The 19,977-nt window shown below is 44.9% G+C and overlaps 1 protein-coding gene across 3 annotated transcripts in view; it reads right to left on the reverse strand.

The window, feature by feature from the left end:
• Window positions 1–19,977, reverse strand: part of IRAK4 (interleukin 1 receptor associated kinase 4) — a 216,578-nt gene that overhangs the window by 191,572 nt on the left and 5,029 nt on the right. For all 3 annotated transcript variants that reach the window (XM_085653048.1, XM_085653050.1, XM_085653049.1), the window contains one exon: window positions 4,022–4,190. In XM_085653048.1, coding sequence (XP_085509174.1) covers window positions 4,022–4,182 — 161 coding nt within the window. In that variant the 5' untranslated portion in view covers window positions 4,183–4,190. The remainder of the gene's footprint in view (window positions 1–4,021; window positions 4,191–19,977) is intronic.

The following is a 19,977-nucleotide window of genomic DNA, read 5'->3' on the forward strand; positions in this document are numbered from 1 at the left end:
TGGTTTTTCAGTCTGAAGTTCGGGTAGTAACTCATAGGTAGACTCTCATACTTCAAATATATTTGTACCTAGCACACTTCGAAATTTACAACTCAGAAACCAGCTTATGTCATTTGGAAACTCGGCTAATCATCCCAAAAGTTAACAAGTCTGAAAGCAATCAATCAGTTGGTCAGTTTCAGAATGTTTTCCAGAACAAAATCTAAATTTCCACACTATAGAAACTATATACTAGCGGTATTCGAGACACAAAATTGTCACATCACAATACATGATTATTGTAAAAATGGGGACATCATTGTGTGAAAATGTGTATAGTAAAGAATCGCCCTGTCTCCATGACAGTCTGAGTGGCAATTTGAAGAAAAGTGAGATTAAAAACATTCACTGCAAAATTTGAAAAACAATAAAAATCAGCCCCATTTAAAACACTGAATGTGGAACACATCTAATTGAGTCCACCTACCTCTAACTGTGTTCACAGGGTTCACCGTTCTCATCACCCAGTCATGGCAGAAGAGGGGCGAAAGAGCTGAGGATAGTGTCATCGTATTGGTAAGATGTGTTTGGGTGCCTCCATTAGCTGCGATTTTTCACCCTCTGACCTTATTGTTTGTGAACGCCTTTTTACCTTCTAGGTGCTGACATGGCTGGGTTCTTTATCATGACAGGGGGCTGGTAAGATATAGTCGTGTATAAAAAGGTGTGTGTTTAATACTGTTACTTCTGGAGACTTGGGTTATTGCAGAATAGAGGAACGCCATCTACCATTTGTTCTGTTTGATCGTTCGACAATTGTTTATTTCTTTAATTCAAAATTGTGATGATTCTTATTTTAGTAGAGGTATGAAAGGTAAATACGATTGGTATGGTGAAAAGGTTACCTGTGATTCTTGTCTGTAGAAGGGAGTGAAGTGGTCTACGTTTTTAAATTTAGCGTGTCCTATAACCCAAGTCATGTAAGAAAGGCTTTAGTTGCAAAGAGGCTACTTTTAATTCTTCGTATTCCTATGATCCTTGGATATCAGGTTTCCTCAGATTCTTATTCAGCATTTCTCATATATCTCTAAATGAGTCAGGCAGATATGCTGCTATCTATGGTGCATTCTTGGGTCTGCAAGGACATAGCTAGTGTGAGACGTTACTGGAGTTAATTATGTGACTAGTGACATTACATTGCAAAAAGGGTTTTTGCTGTATATTTTGTGAGTACTTTGTCAGTTATCTTTTGTCAAATATACCAAACAATTCCCAAATTAGAGTCCAGTTGGTGTTCCTATTCCAGGTAGGCTCTATTAGTTTTTTCAGGGTTTTCCTCTTTGTTGGGTGCAGAGATATTTTAGGAGGCATTCTGTAATCTTCAAAATATACCAGTTTTTGTGAAAAAAAAAAATCGCTTCAGTGAGGGCATAAGTTGGTGGTTACATATGCCAGTGGTGTCTCATTTGTTTGGTCTGTCTAATGAACATCTCCATACTGGGGGTCGACAATACAATTTTTACAGATTTTCATAAGTTCATATACATCCCTCTGATCCTTAAAGATTGGCCATATGGTAGGTTATACCTCAGGCTGCAAAGAAGAACACTACTGTAGTGAAGTGTTGTATGCCTATTGTCACTTTGAGGAAGGTACTCATTAATTATCCCTCTGAACCATCTATCCATGGTTCAAGAAAACGGATCTTCCTATTGCTATGGTTCATGCGCAACTTAATCCCTTCTCTCCTGTGCTTGAGCCATTCTAAGGATTCTTACTGTTTATGTGAGCCTTCCTAAATGCAAAAGATATTGTCAATGTATCTTTTCCAAATCTTGATGTTACTGCTGTAGGGACTGTTTTGGGAGACCCATCTATTTACAAACTCATGTATAATGTTACGACTGTCCTTTTATTTGTTGGTAAAGGTCCTAGAACACGAGGACTTGACTAAACTCCCTTCAATAGGAGTTTGATAGTTGTAGAATAACATTCGTGGAAACCAGGTGTGGTCTTTCAATTACTCAGAGTGCTTTGTCATGAGGTTGGTGTAGAGAGAAAGGGCATTTGATCATGCTACTTACAGGGCTTAATTCTATGAGCATTATAGAAAATAGTACATTAAAGAACACTCCCTTGTCAAACAGAAATCACGGTTAACTTTACCACCCTGGCATAGTAATTCCTGTGCTACCAAAATAAGAATAACTATCATGACTTTAATTATAGAAATTTGAATTATAGTTTCGGAACAAACGAAAGCATTCAACTAAGATGTAATCACAAATCACCGAAAAGTTATAGTGTTGTCGAATGTTTATGTACAGCTTTATCTTCCCAGACAGATGTCCTCAAAAAGACTCCGGAAAAAAAAATGTACTTAGAAGATAGAAACAAGTCAACTAATAAGCTGGAGTGAGGAAATAAAAACAGCTCATAGAGAGACAGAAAAGAAAGTTTCTTTCCACTTTTTTCCCTTCCCTATGGTAGCTACACAATGAAAATTCATCCCCATGAGTCCCTAAATCATCAATCTGTGAAACATTGAATATTGACAGTAACTGTTTGGCTGCCCAAACTTATCAGTGAAAGTTTTTTAATATCACGCCTCACAAATCAGTGTTGATAGACTGAACCGATGTTCTACATCTTTTACAAAATCTTTGGAACAAACATGTATTGTAATGTATCAATTAGCGACTCAAATGCAACATATAAAAGGTCTGGATTGCAACAGTGTGGAAATGTACTTTTGTCTTAAAAAAAACGTTCCAAAACTAGCCGCCTGATTAGTGTTTTCACACTACGTCCAATATGCTCTAATAATTAGAGAAACATATATATGTAAAGACACACACACGGTTTCTAAAAGCGCAAGACACCCTCTCCCGTATTCCCTGTACGGTACGCCAGAAAAACTGGTGAAAGAACACAATCAATAAGACATGGAAAACATGTGCTAGGGTTTGGTTTTATTCACTGAAGGACAGGATGCCACACACTGAGAGCAGGGAATTCTGTGAGCACTCACTTGGACCTACTATTGATCAGGTTCTCTAATCTACATGTCAGTGTAATTGTCTATGCACTCTTTATGGACTCAGCTAATTCTATGCAGTTTCTCATCGGGCATCCATAACTTCTTACTTCAATTAACTGAAACACGTAAATGTACCTCATCTTTTGCACTACTCCCTTGAAGCCACTCAAACTCCTCAGGCCAGGCCATTTATCTTTTTGGAAACATCAAAGGCCACAGCCAGTTACAGTGCAGCGTTCATCAATGTAAGGGTTTGAGGCAACAAAATTAGTTCTGCTCTTTCAGACCATCCCCGAGCCACAAGACATTTCCAACCCTCTTGGACAATGATAGAGTAATGGTCATTGTTCGATATCTATTTTCTGGGGGAAACATCGGTTACATCGCGGTGTTTACACCGCAATACCTTTACAATGCGGGTATTACAACACAAGTCATTACAATGACTTGCGCTGGATGGCGCTCTAACCTAAGGAATAGTATGATTTACTATTACAACACCTTCCCTACTGTACGTAGACTGGAGTTGGATTAGTAAATCATACTATTCCTCAATCCAGCGCAAGTCGTTGTAACGACTTGCGTTTTAATGCCTGCGTTGTAAAGGTATTGCGGTGTAAACAGAATGATGTAACGTTGTATATTCATTTTCTGGATGCCAAGAATATCCATAACTCTTCTGTTCTGGCTCTGAAACCGATATCACTAGTAAATATCTCGAACAAATAAACACACTGTATTAAACACAATTAAAAAAAGAACAAAAAAGTTAGGCAAACGAAGTCCAGAGTAGTGCGAATAGTCAGCACAAAGCTCAAATATAAATAGCCTAACTATTCCCTCTCTAAAGGAATCTCTATATTATTACATCATACTATTACACTTTAAAAAAAAAAAGAAGTATTATAAATAAGACCCAAAACATTCCAAGGATGATTCCTTTATGCAAATAAAGCACTAATTCCATTTCATTTTAAAATGGCAATTCAACAGCTATCATACCTTATATGAAGCTGGGTGTATCTAGGTTCACCTGAAGGTGTCTTTATATCCACTGCTATTCGCCTCCAACCTTCCAGTGGATCAAGAAAATCTGCCAGTTGCCGGAGCATCCCAAAATTTAGGCAGCGAACATATGTTGCAGGAGTTACAGATGTGTCCATCTTTTCTTCTGAAAAAAAAAACATTTCCATTTTGTAAATTCTTTAAATACCCTTTCATAGCTGAACCACTCTCAGTGAAGTAGGAGTCTAATTAGAATTGTTTATGAGAGGCCACCATAGAAGACTGAAAAACGACAACCTCTACCATTCATACTTAAGGAATAAAATTAATGGAAAAGCACATGGTGATAAGAGGCTGGCAGGCTTTGTAGAATTAGTGGAGAGAGACAGATCCTTTCCCGGGTAATTCAAAGTTTGGCTGCCTGGTCACAAGTCATTGGTTGTGGCAACAAATCTTCCCAGGAAAATAGTTCCTACATGTGCTGCAAGAGATGCTACTTGGGTGAAGAACATGGGATGGCACGTCTGCCACCATAGCAGACCAGTCACCAGTTGTGATTCTTGGAGTTAGACACCTAAAGTGCAGATCCATTTCCACGATAGGCCACCTGTAAGAAATTGATTTATTAGTTGCGGAGGTTGTGAGTCCTTCCTAAGTAGAGAGTCTTAATAAGCAACTTTCTCTTTATTGAGAACCATACAATCCTTTGTAGCACTTGAACCGTTCCGGGTCGTGAAGCAGAGAAGTCCAAGGCCTACTCAGGGGAGGTGGTGTGAGCTAGTTCCCCAAGCTTGCTGGTATGCATCAATAACACTCAATACATTATTGTCCAATCAGTGCATTTACCCATAAAAATAAAAAGTACTTTATTGCACACACACTGCTAAAGACTACATATTAATTACAAATACATACATATTCGATTGATAGAAATACCTTTAGTGACACCCTCAGAGCAGTTCACATAATGGGTGCTGGGTAAGCCTGCAACCTAGATATAAGCACAGGGGTCAGGGGGGACAGGAGAGCACTTGGCTTGCTCCTCGGTCCTAGGGGCATGCCTCCCAGCACAATCCTCGATGCAAAAGGCCCTGGGAAGGGAGGACTCTGGGGCCATAACTGCATATGGAGAGTGAGAGCCACGCACATCCCTCCCCATTAAAAGTAATAACAAGCATTGGCATAGCCAATAGGTCTCGCTTTTGGGATCTTATAAGTGTTTAGCCATGCAACACTTGATGTTGTTTAATGAAGGATATTGTGCTAGATAACTAAACACTTATAATGTCCCAAAGGCGAAACCTATTGACTATGCATTGGGGCGCCTTTTAAGTGTTTAGGCAGAGCTATTGACTTTGCCAATGTTTCTAAGCTGTGCTGTAGAGCATGCTAAGAAGTCGTAATTAAAAAGTGTAAGAAGCACTGAGTGATGCTGTGCTGGCCCTGAGTGATGCTGTGCTGGCCCTGGGTGATGCTGTGGTTCTGCTGACTGATGCTGTGGTGATGCGGATTGATGCTGTGACGCTGCAGAATGATGCTGTGACGCGGCCCCGAGTGATGCTGTGGCGGCCCTGAGTGATGCTGTGGCGGCCCTGAGTGATGCTGTGGCGGCCCCGAGTGATGCTGTGGCGGCCCCGAGTGATGCTGTGGCGGCCCCGAGTGATGCTGTGGCGGCCCCGAGTGATGCTGTGGCGGCCCCGAGTGATGCTGTGGCGGCCCCGAGTGATGCTGTGGCGGCCCCGAGTGATGCTGTGGCGGCCCCGAGTGATGCTGTGGCGGCCCCGAGTGATGCTGTGGCGGCCCCGAGTGATGCTGTGGCGGCCCCGAGTGATGCTGTGGCGGCCCCGAGTGATGCTGTGGCGGCCCCGAGTGATGCTGTGGCGGCCCCGAGTGATGCTGTGGCGGCCCCGAGTGATGCTGTGGCGGCCCCGAGTGATGCTGTGGCGGCCCCGAGTGATGCTGTGGCGGCCCCGAGTGATGCTGTGGCGGCCCCGAGTGATGCTGTGGCGGCCCCGAGTGATGCTGTGGCGGCCCCGAGTGATGCTGTGGCGGCCCAGAGTGATGCTGTGGTGGCCCCGAGTGATGCTGTTGTGGTGCTAAGTGATGCTGTGGTGGCCCTGAGTGATGCTGTAGTGGTGCGGAGTGATGATGTGGTCGAAGGCGGGGGTTCGCAAGCAGAAAGTCAAGAAAACAGACCAGTTTTGTATTTATTTCAACTGCGAGTCTTTCTACCCAAGTCTACATTATACGTTACATTTTAGGATTAGTGGAGAGCGCAGTGCCGTCGACGCAACTTTAAAGCTGTGCCGAGAGCATAGAAATGTACACAGGACGAACAACACGTGCACGTGGCTACAGTTACGTTAGTGCTGTAAAGAGGCACGTGCACAGATGCACACGTATATAAGTACAGATAAATATGTACAGGTGCACGTTCATATGGGCGTATGCAGAGAGGCGCGCGGCCCTTTGGAATGGGTTTAGTGCGTAAGGAAGTGCTGTGTAAAGTTTAGTCCGATGAAATACCGTGCACAGGTGTTCACGCATAGGTACAGATCTGGACAGAACCTGTAACACTTACTTGTGCAAACATTAAAAAATGCACAATAACGAGCTTACTGGACATGTACAGGTAAAGGTTCATCTTACAGATATACTAATGCACAGTAGCAGATTACTAAAGGGCTGTTCTTCAGGTCCACCTATACAGTTAACATATACAGGTGTTTATCTGCATGTATAAAGCTATATGCGTACATTGGTATGCAGGGACATATGCGCCGGCATTTAGACACAAAACTGCACAGGTGCAGGGGCACTTCAAAGGATCAAATGCACACTGGTAGGAGAACTTATTTGCACATGTACAAGTACCAAGTTCATATGTTCCGTATGGGTACATATGCACATCGCATAGTAAGTATGCACAGGTACCTGGCCGCAGAATTGCACAATAGAATGTATGTTAGCACAAGTTCTTATGTACGTCTCCTCATATGCGCATGCACATGGGACAGCACAAATATGTAGAGGTACACAGGCATGTCCCTCTATAGATGTTAGTCCATAGGTTACATGTACAGGAAAACATACACAGAACTGGGCATTACCATAACTACAGGCACAAGTGATTTAAATGCACCGAAGCTCCAGTACTTACGTGCATACAGAGTGCTGCATAGGTGCGGGTGAGCACAGGTACACTTGATTCAAAGTACATATGCTCAAGTACTTATGTGCATACATAAATGTGCATAGATGCCGGGTGACAATGCCCGTGTACAGGCACACGTGATTTAAATGCACGTACGCTCTGGTACTTATGCGCATACATACAGGTACATAGGAGCGGGTGACGGTGCCCATGCAGAGCTACATTTACACAGGTTCATATATCCAAGTAATTGTACACATGCGCGTAAAGACCTAGGCGGGTAAAGGTGCGCATGTACAGACTTATGGGTGCAGGTTGATGAGTCCAGTAGCTGAGGTACATAGGCACAGGTGCATATGTACGTAAGCGCATGTATATATGAACTGACAGAGACCGCCTCTGCTGGACTAGAGCGCCCTGGGCGGAAAGTATTCGGGCTCCCTCGCGGCGGCTGGTGAAGCAGCGGGTAGGGGGTGCAGCATTTCGTCTTCCCAAATCAGTCCCTGGCTCATTACGCCAGAGGAGTGACTGAATTCTTATAAAAATATATTCACTCCTCCCCCCAACTCACCCGGATCGTGCAGGTTAGCCCAGTCGCGATGGAGCGGGGGTGTTGTTGTTGTGTGGCAGCGAGGGGTAAGACGGAGTTGAGGGGGTAAGAAGAGGGCTGATGGGGTGTTGAAAACGCCACGTTTAAATTATTAAAAACACTTTAATATGAGTAATTGGAGCAAACTGAACAGGACGCTGTTGTTTACAGGCATCTAAAGCACAGAGTTCCATGCGCCCATCTAAAGGTTGGCGCCCTGGGCCTGCGCCCAGCTCGCCCTTTTTAAAACACGGGCATAAGAAGTGCCCGTGCCCCTTCCTACATATGTTCATATGCGCAGGCACATTGCACAGGATACATATGTAGTGATTCAAAAGCAAAGAGCTGGACAGATCTCTGTGCCCAGACTACACAGATAACAAAGGTGTCACCGCCCTTAGAAACGAGGGGGGAGGGGCTACGTCTGCAAGATGAAATACCGATAACCTGCATGTCTAAAATTACCCGGTGCCTACACTGATTGGTCCACCCACTGAGCTTCTTGAGAATGATGTAGCAAACTGCTAGAGACAATGAACATCTAATATAATATTTATGTATATCATGTTTTGGGTGGACTTTTCAGTATACTCCTGCGAAAGCGTTGCTGTGAAAAATCGTACATGAATCTGAAAGAGGACGGAGAGTTGCCATTTTTGGATGGCAGATGACGTGAAACTTCGGCTGTAGCGCGGATTACACTCCCTCTCCCAAAAGATGAAAGGCTGGGTCAGCTCTGCCGGTTAAACTAGGGCATATCGCTCTAGCAGGATCTCACTTTCAGTGAGCTATAGCACGGGCTTAGTGAGAGAGGAGGTACATTTCTGGCGTATAAAGTGACTACCACAGAGGAATATGTGCTATTTTTGTATGGCTAAGGTCTTTTCAGAGTGCCGCAAGATGTGCAGGGCGCTGTTTACCCCCTCCCCCTCCAGGAGTAGGTGTGCATGCTTGCCAGGAAGGGCAGGCCCGGGACGCTCCTGGCGGACTTGGTACATCCACCGCCTAGTGCTCAGCCCTCAATTGTACAGGTAGACGAGCGGAGCCCGCTGCCAAATTCTTTCGGTTTTCAGGGAGTGGTGGGAGTGAATTCTTAACCGCACCTAAAAAGGCTTAGCTTCCCTCACACACACACATCAGTGATAATCTGGGGATAGTCAAGGCGCCCTTCGGCAACTTAACCGACGCGTGTTGTCCCTGGACTGCGCGGGAGCAGAGGCGACGACGCGCCCGGAAGCAGAGGCTGGTAGGCGCTCTTTGTAGGCTCACTGTCTGTCTGAGCAGACTGGGGGCTCGGGGGACACTTTCATATTACAAGCCTTTTGATTCATCGAGCAGCCGCGCAGCTATCCCAGCTCTGTAATCGTACAGTGAGCAGGTAAAACGTAAATAACTTCACAGCGGCGGCTCTGCGTACTGAGGTCACCAACCTGTAGTGTATTGCACAATCTCCAAGCAGCACCTTGAAGCCGTCGCCAAGCGCTGTGGTGAAAATTCCAGTTGACAAGATGCAAATCTTGTTTATTGTTTTCAGTCTGCATTTTTATGTCCCTTGTAAACATTCGCTTATGTTTTTTACCCCGTGGAACATATAGTAACAAGCACGGTCCGCTTTCACTTTTGTCCGTAGTGAAAGCTTTCTTGTCTTTATGGGGCAATGTGTTTTGAAACATATGGCCCCATAAAGATAAGAAAGCTTTCACGGCAGAAGGAAGGCAGACGAGCCCGTCCAAATGGGACGGCTCAGAGAGCCGAACTAAAACATCACCTACGCCTCTTTTCCAATGGATGGCCACCGTTTAGCAGAAACGGTGACGCTGGCCAATGAAAAAGAGGGCGGGGCTTAATGCCCTTTACAGAAAATATCCCAAATCATTAAATCTCGCCAGCGAGACTGCGCATGTGCGCAGCCCACGCCAGGCGAGACCTTAAAAGGGGGTTGGGCTGACCTAAGAGGGCTTGGCCTTCCCTGTGGGACTATTTGGAATAAGCAGCAGAGCACTCTGTGCTCGTTTTCTTGCTGCTCGGTATAGACCTTTCCAGGTATTTTAGGTTTCTCTAATCCTGTAGGGCGACTTCCATGATTTTGGTCCTGTTTCGCTCTTGACGGCTAGCTCTGACCACCAGGAGCATTTTTCCCAGGCCTGCTGACCTTTAACTTTGCTTTTTTTGGGGGGGGACTTTATTTTTAAGGCTTCATTCAACAGATCTGTCCTATGCCAGGGCTCCTGATGCACTCTTCTGTTTGGGGGCATCTTCCACAGTCCCTCCACAGAAAACAAGTAGAATACCCTGCCTAGTGCATTCCCCAGACCCCATGGCTTTGGTCATCTTGCAGCACACCTCTGACGTGAGCTTGTTGTTGCGCGCGGAGATTGCAGTGACTGCATTTTGAGCTTAGGGGATAAATGAAGAGGGCACAAAGAGGAGGAAAACTAGGCCTAAAATATGGTTTACTATAGGAAAGTCTAAAGTAATACTTATGGTCGATACTGGTTCAAGGCATACCATCATTCCAAGAAATTTTTCTAAAAACATGGCCACATACTGATTTGTTACCCAAAGATATTTGTCCAGGAAGGTATCGGGGAGAAGAAATTTATATTTTAGGATGGTTTTGATCTATAGAGTTCGAGACTCATGAAATGCACGGAAAAATATATGTGGCTGACAGTGAACCACCTATTTTAGGGTGGATGCATCAGTATGATCTTTGTATTATTGTGAATTGCAGAGCTTCAGAACAGGTCATGGTTGTGGAAGAGAAGAATGTTGAAGGAATTCTGGAAGAGGTGAAAGAAGTATTTCCCGAGGAGTTGGGTGTTTAGAAAGGGTTTGTGCACAAGATCCGAGTAAAGCCAAGAGTGATACCTGTGAAGCACAAGGTTCGGAAGGTGCAGATAGTGGTGAGTGAGGAAGTTAGTTGTATGCTGGGTGAAGTGGAAAACAATTGGCCCAGAATGTCTAAAATCGTAATACTTAAAACACAAAAATGAAATTCTCACCGTGAATACATCTTATTTTGAGGAGACAGTCACGTGTATAAGTTGCTGTGAGAATCACTAATTTTTTCTTACCGTTCGAGTCGCGCTGCGTTGAAAGTACCATCTGTTTCACTGTTCGATTCGTAATACATTGATTATTGAGGAATTATAACATTACCAAGATGGCCGCCACGTTGCGTGACCCGACGCATACGTCCAGCATCAGTGCAACGTGATGACAAAAGAATGCAGGGAACGTCAGAGGTGCACGGAATGCAGAGACGTCGGTCGTACCTGGAATGCGGGAGTGCTGGCTGCAAGCATGCGATGGCGGAGATTCAAAAGTAAACCTACAACTGTCACTTACTTTTGGGTTGGAACTCTGGATAGAAAATCAATACATTTTTCAACTACATACGCTCCGGCGTGTGTTTCGTTGTCCAAAAGCAACGTAGCTCGATGTCTGCTGCCTCAGCCAAAGTACCTGCATTCAAGTATTCCCACTGAATCCTAAAATCGACAAGGAAGTGTGGGTGGGTTCGTATGGGAATCGGTGGTTGCTCACACTTGTCCCCAATCAAGAGCAACTCGTCGCCAGTAATAAAAGCTGAAGACACAGAAGTCCAGGTGAAGCTTTATTCAATGCAACTACCGACAGGTTAAAAGATCTCAACAGCAGCGCATCCAAAGCCAGAATGACTCATGACAATCCATGAGGGAAACTTGGTGGGCACACCGCACTGTTCCCAAAGCCATTTCACAAAAATCTCCCTTTGAAGCTTTGAGAGGCAGGGTAGCAAACTCCAAACTTAATCCAGTATGGCTCCCCATTTGGAAGAACAGTGCTGTGACTGATGAACTAAGGCAAACCAAACTTGCTGAATACCAGCAGAAATATAAACTGCGGTATGACAACAAGATGTCAGTCAGGGAAAGAAAGTGGAATCTGGGAGACAGTGTTTTGGTGAAAAAGACTAAACATGGTCACTAAGGTTTGTCTAATTTCCTAGGCCCTTTTGTCATCATCGCAATTAAGAAGAATGTTGTGACTCTAGGCAATGGCTCTACCTAGAGTATGTCCAGACTGGTTAAGTTCACTGAGACACCTCACTGTACAGCTGTTACCTGTGGTTTTGTTTCTATGGAAGGAGACAAAAACACTGGTTATTCAAACAGACGCAGGCACATACCTGCGAAATTTAAGGATTATGTTTTGTATTAGAGTAGTTCTTGTTTGCTAATGTTTCATTTCCTCCTGTTGTTCTTGTATTTGCTTATGCTTAGTAACTTTCTCTACTTAGTTCCTGTTCTTTATTTTCTTTCTTATGTTATAGGTCATTGTACAGTGACATATTCAATTTGTTTTTCTTTATAATTTTTTAAAGGGGGATGTGTTGTAATTAACCTGCTTGAGCTAGCTGTAGAATGTTGGAATGTGATGTTGGAACGTGATTACCTCATGGATTGTCAGGAGTCATTCTGCCTTTGGATGCGCTGCTGTTGAGACCTTTTAACCTGTCTGTGGTTGTATTGAATAAAGCCTCACCTGGACTTCTGTGTCTTCGGCTTTTATTACTCATCATAATACAGGTTTTAATATTTTGGAAAGACCGGTATGACGTATTTCCTCTTTGTCTATTAATTAGGAATCATTTGCAGTTATTGGCCCCTGTACAGAACAGACAGAGGGCGAGCGCCTGCTCCTCTGTGTTTGAGGTTACGTGTGCTTTGGTTCAATCTTATAATATAGGAATTTAAAGAAATGCCCCCCCCGTGCCTGCTTACAGACCCCCCTGCAGTTTAATTATTTAGAAGAGGGTGTCATTAAAGGGTGTCTGTCCCTGCTTACTCTGCACCCTCCATGTAAAGGGGCTGTGGTCCGTGGCGTGGGGCATTAACTGGCCCTTTTACGAGGGTCCCTGAGTGCCCAGCAGCCCCGGGTGCACGGGGTCAGCCGGTCCACCCGCAGACAAGGCGGACATCTTGAGACCTGTGTTTTCAGAGCAGTCTGTGTTCAAATGCTAATGACTGTAAACACAGACAGACAACGGTAGCAGCTGGGGTCACTCTGTCCAGGGAGGGCTGTTAACACACAGACACCACGGGCCATGGAGGCTGCTAGACACACGCAGGGTCAGTCTGTCCAAGGAAGGGCCAGTCTGTCCAGGGGAGGCCCAGACACTCAAAGGACAGTTGCGTGTACACACACAGTAAAGCACTACACGCTCAGAGTTGTCAGCAAACACACACGTGCACACCTACTCCTTGTCCGGCATACGACGTAGTCAGGGGAGGGCCGTAACGAGTTGCACACTGAGTGCCACAAACTAGGGAGAGGTATGTAAATACACAAAGCACAGCAGGACATGCCTAGGGCACAGGGTACATTTGTAAGCAACACACAAGCGCACACACAGTGCAGGAGATGGTACACCCAGAGGCGAAAATATAACCCTGAACACACACCAAACCACTACACGCGAAGGGCAGAACACACTTATAAGGACAGTAAAAAAAGATTGTCTTTGCACAAAGACAACATGTAAATAAAACATACCTCATCCCCACCACGTTCAGGTAGACAATTCTGCGTGTGTGGAGAACAGAGAACAGAGGCGCAATAAAACACACACACCCATGCACAGAGCGAGCCGAGCCCCGGAACGGGGGCCCGGAGTCAACCCCCTGCCAGCGGTCTGGAAACAGACGGGTCCTAGGGAGTGGTGCGCGTGCGTGCGATAAAAGGATTTTATTTTAAAAGCCACGAGTGGTGTGCTCAATGCAAATAATTTAGGAATGCAGCAGGCACAGTGCAGGGCCACTGCTCGCTCCCGAGCTCCCTAGGCCAGGGGAGAGAGAAGGCGGAACATGCACCCGCCTTTGGCCAACTGCATTCAAAGGCCAATAGCGGGTGATGGAAAAAAAAAAGCGCACAAGCGTGTGTTCCGAGTTTAAAGCCCTTACTAAAAGCCTCGCAGGGTGGCGCATGCGCGCTGGCTCTGGCGAGACCTAAAAATTACTCGGTCATTGAGCGTGAGGCATTGGCGGCAGGTTGTTCAGCGGAATATTTCAGGATCTATCTGTGGGGTATAAATTTCAGGATGAGGACGGACCATAAGCCTCTGATGAAAGTCTTGACTCCTGGTGGGGCTGTGAAGGGGTGAGTGAGGTTGGCAAGATTGGTGGCTCGCCTGCAAGACTTCAAGTATTCCATTGAACACATTCCAGGGTGGCGCAATACTCAAGCTGACGCTATATCACATTTGTAAATCATCGCCAAAAAACTGTGGTGAATAAAGATACTCCGCTCTCAGTTTGTCTTCAAGTGTTACTTTAATCGGTCTGCACAACGTGACCTTTCCTTGCCAGCCTTGACACAAACTGACCATGCATTCAAACTAAAACATTCCAAAGGAACCTAGATTCAAAGGTTCCATTACATTCAACATGAATATGACACACCTCTATCCAATCCTAGGATGCCACATTTTCTCTCTACCCCGGCCCCAACTCTCCTGTACAGCATTCCGGTATACTTAAACATAGCCACTTCAAGTGGTCTATGAAAACCGTCCCGGAGAGCATCAGTGCCACTACCAACTGACGCAGCTGCCTGACCACTTCCCACCAAAACTTCAAAAGTGAGCCTCACCTGTCTTTGGCTCCAGAGGGCTGGCCTTTCTCCTTTGTTTCTGAGGGCTTTGACTTGACCGGGCGAAATGCATTGTAAAGAGTTAATTAGAACATGCACATTTCTTGCTTACCCTCCCCACTGAATGAGTTGCCTATCAGCCAATCTCGTTGAATAAAGTAGAGGCGAAAATATTGGCTAAAGCTCTGGCAAATAGACTGATTACAGTGATATGTACTCTGATCCACTAGGATCAAAATGGATATGCCAGGAGGCGGAACAAAGCACCGCATAAGAATGCTGCAGAAAGCCTTAGCTAATGTGGATCGCTTAGAGGAGCTGGCAGTCTTATTATTAATGGACTTCGAGAAGGCTTTTGATTTTGTGGGTAGGTCTTATCTATATAATGCATTAGGAAAAGTATACTTCGGCCCCTTGTTCAGGTAGTATGTGAAATTGCTATACTCCTACTCCTGGATTAGGATCCGATCTAAAGCTGTCCTATCAGACACATGTGCAATTCATTGCTGTAGGAGGCAGGGTTGTCCCTTGTCCCCATGGCTTTACACCTTGGCTATCGAACCTATGGCAATGTGAATAAGGATTGATGCTCAGTATTGGGTTGTTTGCTGTACTGGTGAGCTCAAAGACCACACTAAACTATATGCAGACGGAGTCTTACTATACACAAGTAGACCACACTTTCCTAAGCCCAGGATCCTCCACATGTTGGAGGTATTTGACGAGGCATCCAGCCTAATGGTCAATTAGGCGGGGAGTCCAATCTAGTACCTCTGCATGGTGCGGTATCTCTTGACACCTGGATCTCTAATTGTGCCCTGAGACTGCAGTCAGAGTTCAAATACTGGGTATGCACATCACGCAAGACTAGACAAGGTGTTAGGAGGTCAATAGTCTTCCATTACTAAGTAAAATTAGATCCCACATGCATAGGTGAAGCTAACTGCCTCTCTCTATTACAGGAAGGGGAGCGGCGTTATTCAAAACGGTAGCCCTTCCCAAATTGCTATATGTTTTCCACAATTATCCTTTCTCCCTTTCTGACAGATTCCTCACTTGTCTGCAATCTGAAATCTTGAGTCATCTATGGGAATGGGTGGTTCCTACAGTGTCCTTTAGCAAATGTGTGCAATCTTCCTATAACCGGGGACCAGGAATTGCCAACATCAAACTTTATTACTGAGCCGCTCAACTAATCCTCATAAATGATTGACTATTTGCAGACACGGCGGATCCAGTCATATGCCTTTGAGATGAAAACACAGAGCATTTCTCATTTCTTGTTGTAAATGCATAGTGCGAGAACCACTCTGCCCCTCCGGTCAGCAGGATCCTACTGGAGTGTTAGCATCAGATGATGAAGTTGGTCGGCTGGCATAAACGGATAATCAATGTGACATCTCTGTGGCACGGCACATGGTTACAGTCAATGTCCCAGCTCGCTGGATATATAAGGTGGGGCAGGTATGGGAGACAAGTAATAAGAAGTAATTAGAGCAACTGTGGACAGAATTTGATTTGTACAATTCCCAGTTCTTCCAATACTTACAACTCAGGCATACTTTGGAAGAACACTGGGCTGACTTTGTGGCAGTTCCGGACTTTAACTCACTTGAATCAAAGTTAGCGCTAGACAAGATAGAGGCTAAGGGTGTCTCTTGTGTCTATAGAGCACTGGTTATGAATACACCTGATCCACTCCATGACCCAAAAGACAAATGGGGAAAGGACCTGGGCAACCTAAGGAGAAGGACTGTAAAATGGTGGCCCATCAGTTGATTATAAAGGCTTGTTTAGGCCTAATACAATTCAAGTACTTTCATCGACTATACTTCACATCCTCTAGACTGAGTTAGATGAGGAGAAGCAAGGATTCTATAAGCCTCAAATGCCACTTGTCTTTGGGTCCCTGAATACATAATGTCATTGCACATGTCAGTGGGAGGTCACTCACTAAAGACACTTGAGTCGCCCTGCTTGGGATAATGTCAGATGAGGGGGAGACTGGGCATGCAGAAAATGTGGGATTTACTGGTTTATTAATCGCCAAGAGATGTAGCGTGACATTGGCGAGCTCCCACTGTACACCTATGGAAGAGTGGTACAAAGGCACAGATATCTATGCAGTGCCTGAAGAGACACTAAATAAAGCTTGGGGCTGTCCAGGAAAACATCCAAATATTTGGGATGGGTCACTTAACCAACTCCAATCTAAAAGGACTCTTGTCTAGAACTGAGACACTGACTTGATTGCTAATACTGGTATCGATTTATGCTACGATTATATCTTGTTTTCATTCGTGTACTGAGACAATGTATTGGCCTTATGGATCTTGACGGTTTGGACTGCGGCGCAGTTTTGCGGTTTTTCTATTTCTTTGCGTTTTTATAAGCAAAATCTCAGTAAGAAGATTTTTTTTGGGAAAAAGACTATGATGGTCAGCATAATGATGCAGTGATCCGTGGACCATGGTAACGAGGCAGAGGCCCACTTGGAGAAGCTGAATCCTACCGATACAAACCAGTGCTGTGCCTTAATCCCATAAGAATGCTTACCCAGTGGCCTGCCACGCCTGGCAAGTACTGACAGTGGAACACACTAAAAAGAGGCAACTGGATCCTAGCCCTAGACCTGTCACTGGACAGCTCCGGCCACCAGCCAAGAATAATTCCCAAGATAGGGCGATTATGTGGGACATCTCACAAGAAAATGCCCTTGTAGGTATCTGAAGACTAACAAACCAGACAAAAAATATACTTTCGTCTCTAATATGCATGATTTGAGCTACCACATAGACTCCTTTTTAACATCTGGCCGAGGTCTATTTCTTTTGAAAAACAGGAAATTAGGACTTCTGATAATGTATGAGTAACAACTGACTTTGACACAAACCAGACCTTTACCATCAGTGAGGACTTAGGGCCTGATTTAGTTATTGGCGGACGTGTTACTCCATCACAATGGTGAAGGGTATTCCGTCCGCCGAAATATACATCCCATTATATCCTATGGTATTTATATTTCGGCGGATGGGATATCCGTCAACGTTGTGACAGAGTAACCCATCCGCCAAGATCTAATCAGGCCTTTAGTGTATGAATATCTCAAAATTGAAGCTTTGGATGTTCCCAGGTGAAAATTACAACTCCATTGAATCCCCTCAAATTTTGTGAGCAGCAGGAAAAGCAACTTTTAACGGTATGTTGCCATAGCCCAGCGGAAAAATTAAGGGCAAAGACACAAAACTAGAACTCTGTTTTAGAGCAGTGACCATGATCTACAATAGAAATCTGTTGGAACAACTTATCGGAGAAAGAAATATTTTCTCTGAATTCCTTTTTTCCCCAGGCAAAGCAGAGAACACTATCTTGATTCAAATCGTACGATTATAAGAATGAGAAAAAAACACAAGCCGCTTCGTTGCATCCCAAATCAAACATAGGGAGTCGCAGGCAACAGTGCCTTTAATTTGTTATGAACAGGGAACTATTCCTATGTACATGACTGAAATCCTCTACAGCCTTTCTATGACTCGAACACACTGACACTGTAAGGCTGAAAATGACTTCCTGGAAATTACAAAATAGGAAGGTTCTCTTTATTATTATCTTCTCATGTTTATTAATATCTTCTCATTAATTTCCACCTCGACGACCCCAATGACACCAACACCGCCAACCTCCTGGAAAGCATGAGCAAAATCAGCCTCAAGCAACTGGCCACCAACCCCACCCACATCGCAGGACACACAATCAACCCGATTTTCATGACCAGCGACAGAATCAAGTATAGCCATGTCACCAAGCTCTCCTAGACCGACAACTCCATCGTCCGCTTCACCATATCAGGACTCCCCACCACCGCACATAAGCCATCCAGCATGCCACACCACAGCTGGAAGATCTCAGAAACCCAATGGACTGATGCCCTCAACAATGTCCACCCTCACACCACAGCCAGCATTGAACAGGCAGTCAAGAACGTATCCACCTGGTTCACAGACTGCGACGACAGTCACCCTCTGCAAACCCACAAAACCCAAACAGTCCTTCAAGCAGGCTAGTTGGTAAAACCACAGAACTAAAAATCATGAAACACACCTGCAAAAGACTTCAAAGAAAATGGAGCCCACGGACTAAACAACCTTCAAAGCAGCCCTCAACCAATACCACCAACATGGAAAAAAGGCAAAAGGAAACACCCTGGCTGACCGTATTGAAGCAAGCTCAAACCACAAAAAGGGGCTCTTCAACATCGTCAGAAAGTTTGGCAGCCTCTCAGCCACCGGAAACGCCATCACCCCCTCACAGGAACTCTGCAACTCCCTGGAGGATTTCTTCGACAAGATCTCCACCATCTATAGTACTTCGATCCCCAGGACACCAACCTCCTTAGCAAGCTTAATCCCACAAATGAAGAAGACGACCACCTGCTCACCACCTGGGACCAGCTCACCACACAAGACACCATGGGAAACCACCTTTACTCCGAAGTTTTTACTTCGTAGTACATTTTCCACACATTTTTTAGATTGTAAAGACTGTTGGCACGCAAGTCTTTACATCGCAAGACAAAACCACACATTTGAGCATAATTATTAAAGGGGGATATGGAGGTCTCCCCCCAAAAATATAACATGTTCAATTACTAACTAAAGTGTAAACGACAAACGGAATAAAAACAATGTATTAAGAGTTAATGTATACATTTTCAACAATAGGTGGCAGTGTTACACTGTGATAAATTTTTGCAGAGGCAGTAAGCGTGGTAAAGTATGCGTGGTGGCGGAATGCGCGGTGAAGGTGTTTGTAATGTGAATTCATTTATATGTGTGGTAGTGGTGTGCGTTGTGAAATGTGCGATGTAAAGACGTGAGTGGTGAAGGAAGGCGTGGTAATGTCATACAACCGATACCATAGCCATCATGACATCTATTTACTCAGGAGCACTCAAGGACCCGTGCCCCCACCACATCTTCAACCTCGGGAGCAAGACCATCAGCAGTAAGCTCACTTCCATCCTCAACGCCTCGATCACCATGCCCACCTTCCCCGAGGAATGGAAGACGCAGATGTCAAGCTCCTACTCAAGAAACCATCAGCCAACCCCAAAGATCTCAAGAACTACCACCCCATCTCTCTGCTCCCCTTCCCAGACAAAGTTCTTGAGAAAACAATCAACTGCCAACTTGCAGAACACCTGGAGAACCAGAACCTTCTGGACTCGTCCTAATCCGGATTCCGCACCAACCACAGCACCAAAACCCCCCTAATTGCAGACACTGATGACATTAGATCCATCCTTGATCAAGGTAAAGTGGCAGCCCTGATCCTCCTCGACCTCTCAGCAGCATTCAACACAGTATCACACCACACCCTGATCAGAGGGTTCTACAACATCAGAATCCAAGGAGATGCCCTCAAATGGATCGCCTCCTTTCTCACAGGCAAAACACAGAATCTGCCTCCCACCCTTCACCTCGGAACCTAAGAACAACATTTGCAGTGTCCCACATGGCTCATCCCTCAGTCTGACTGTGTTCAACACCTACACGACTCCCCTGGCCAATGTCA

The sequence above is a fragment of the Triturus cristatus genome, chromosome 4_1, assembly GCF_964204655.1.
Source record: "Triturus cristatus chromosome 4_1, aTriCri1.1, whole genome shotgun sequence".
In the NCBI taxonomy this organism is placed as follows: domain Eukaryota; kingdom Metazoa; phylum Chordata; class Amphibia; order Caudata; family Salamandridae; genus Triturus; species Triturus cristatus.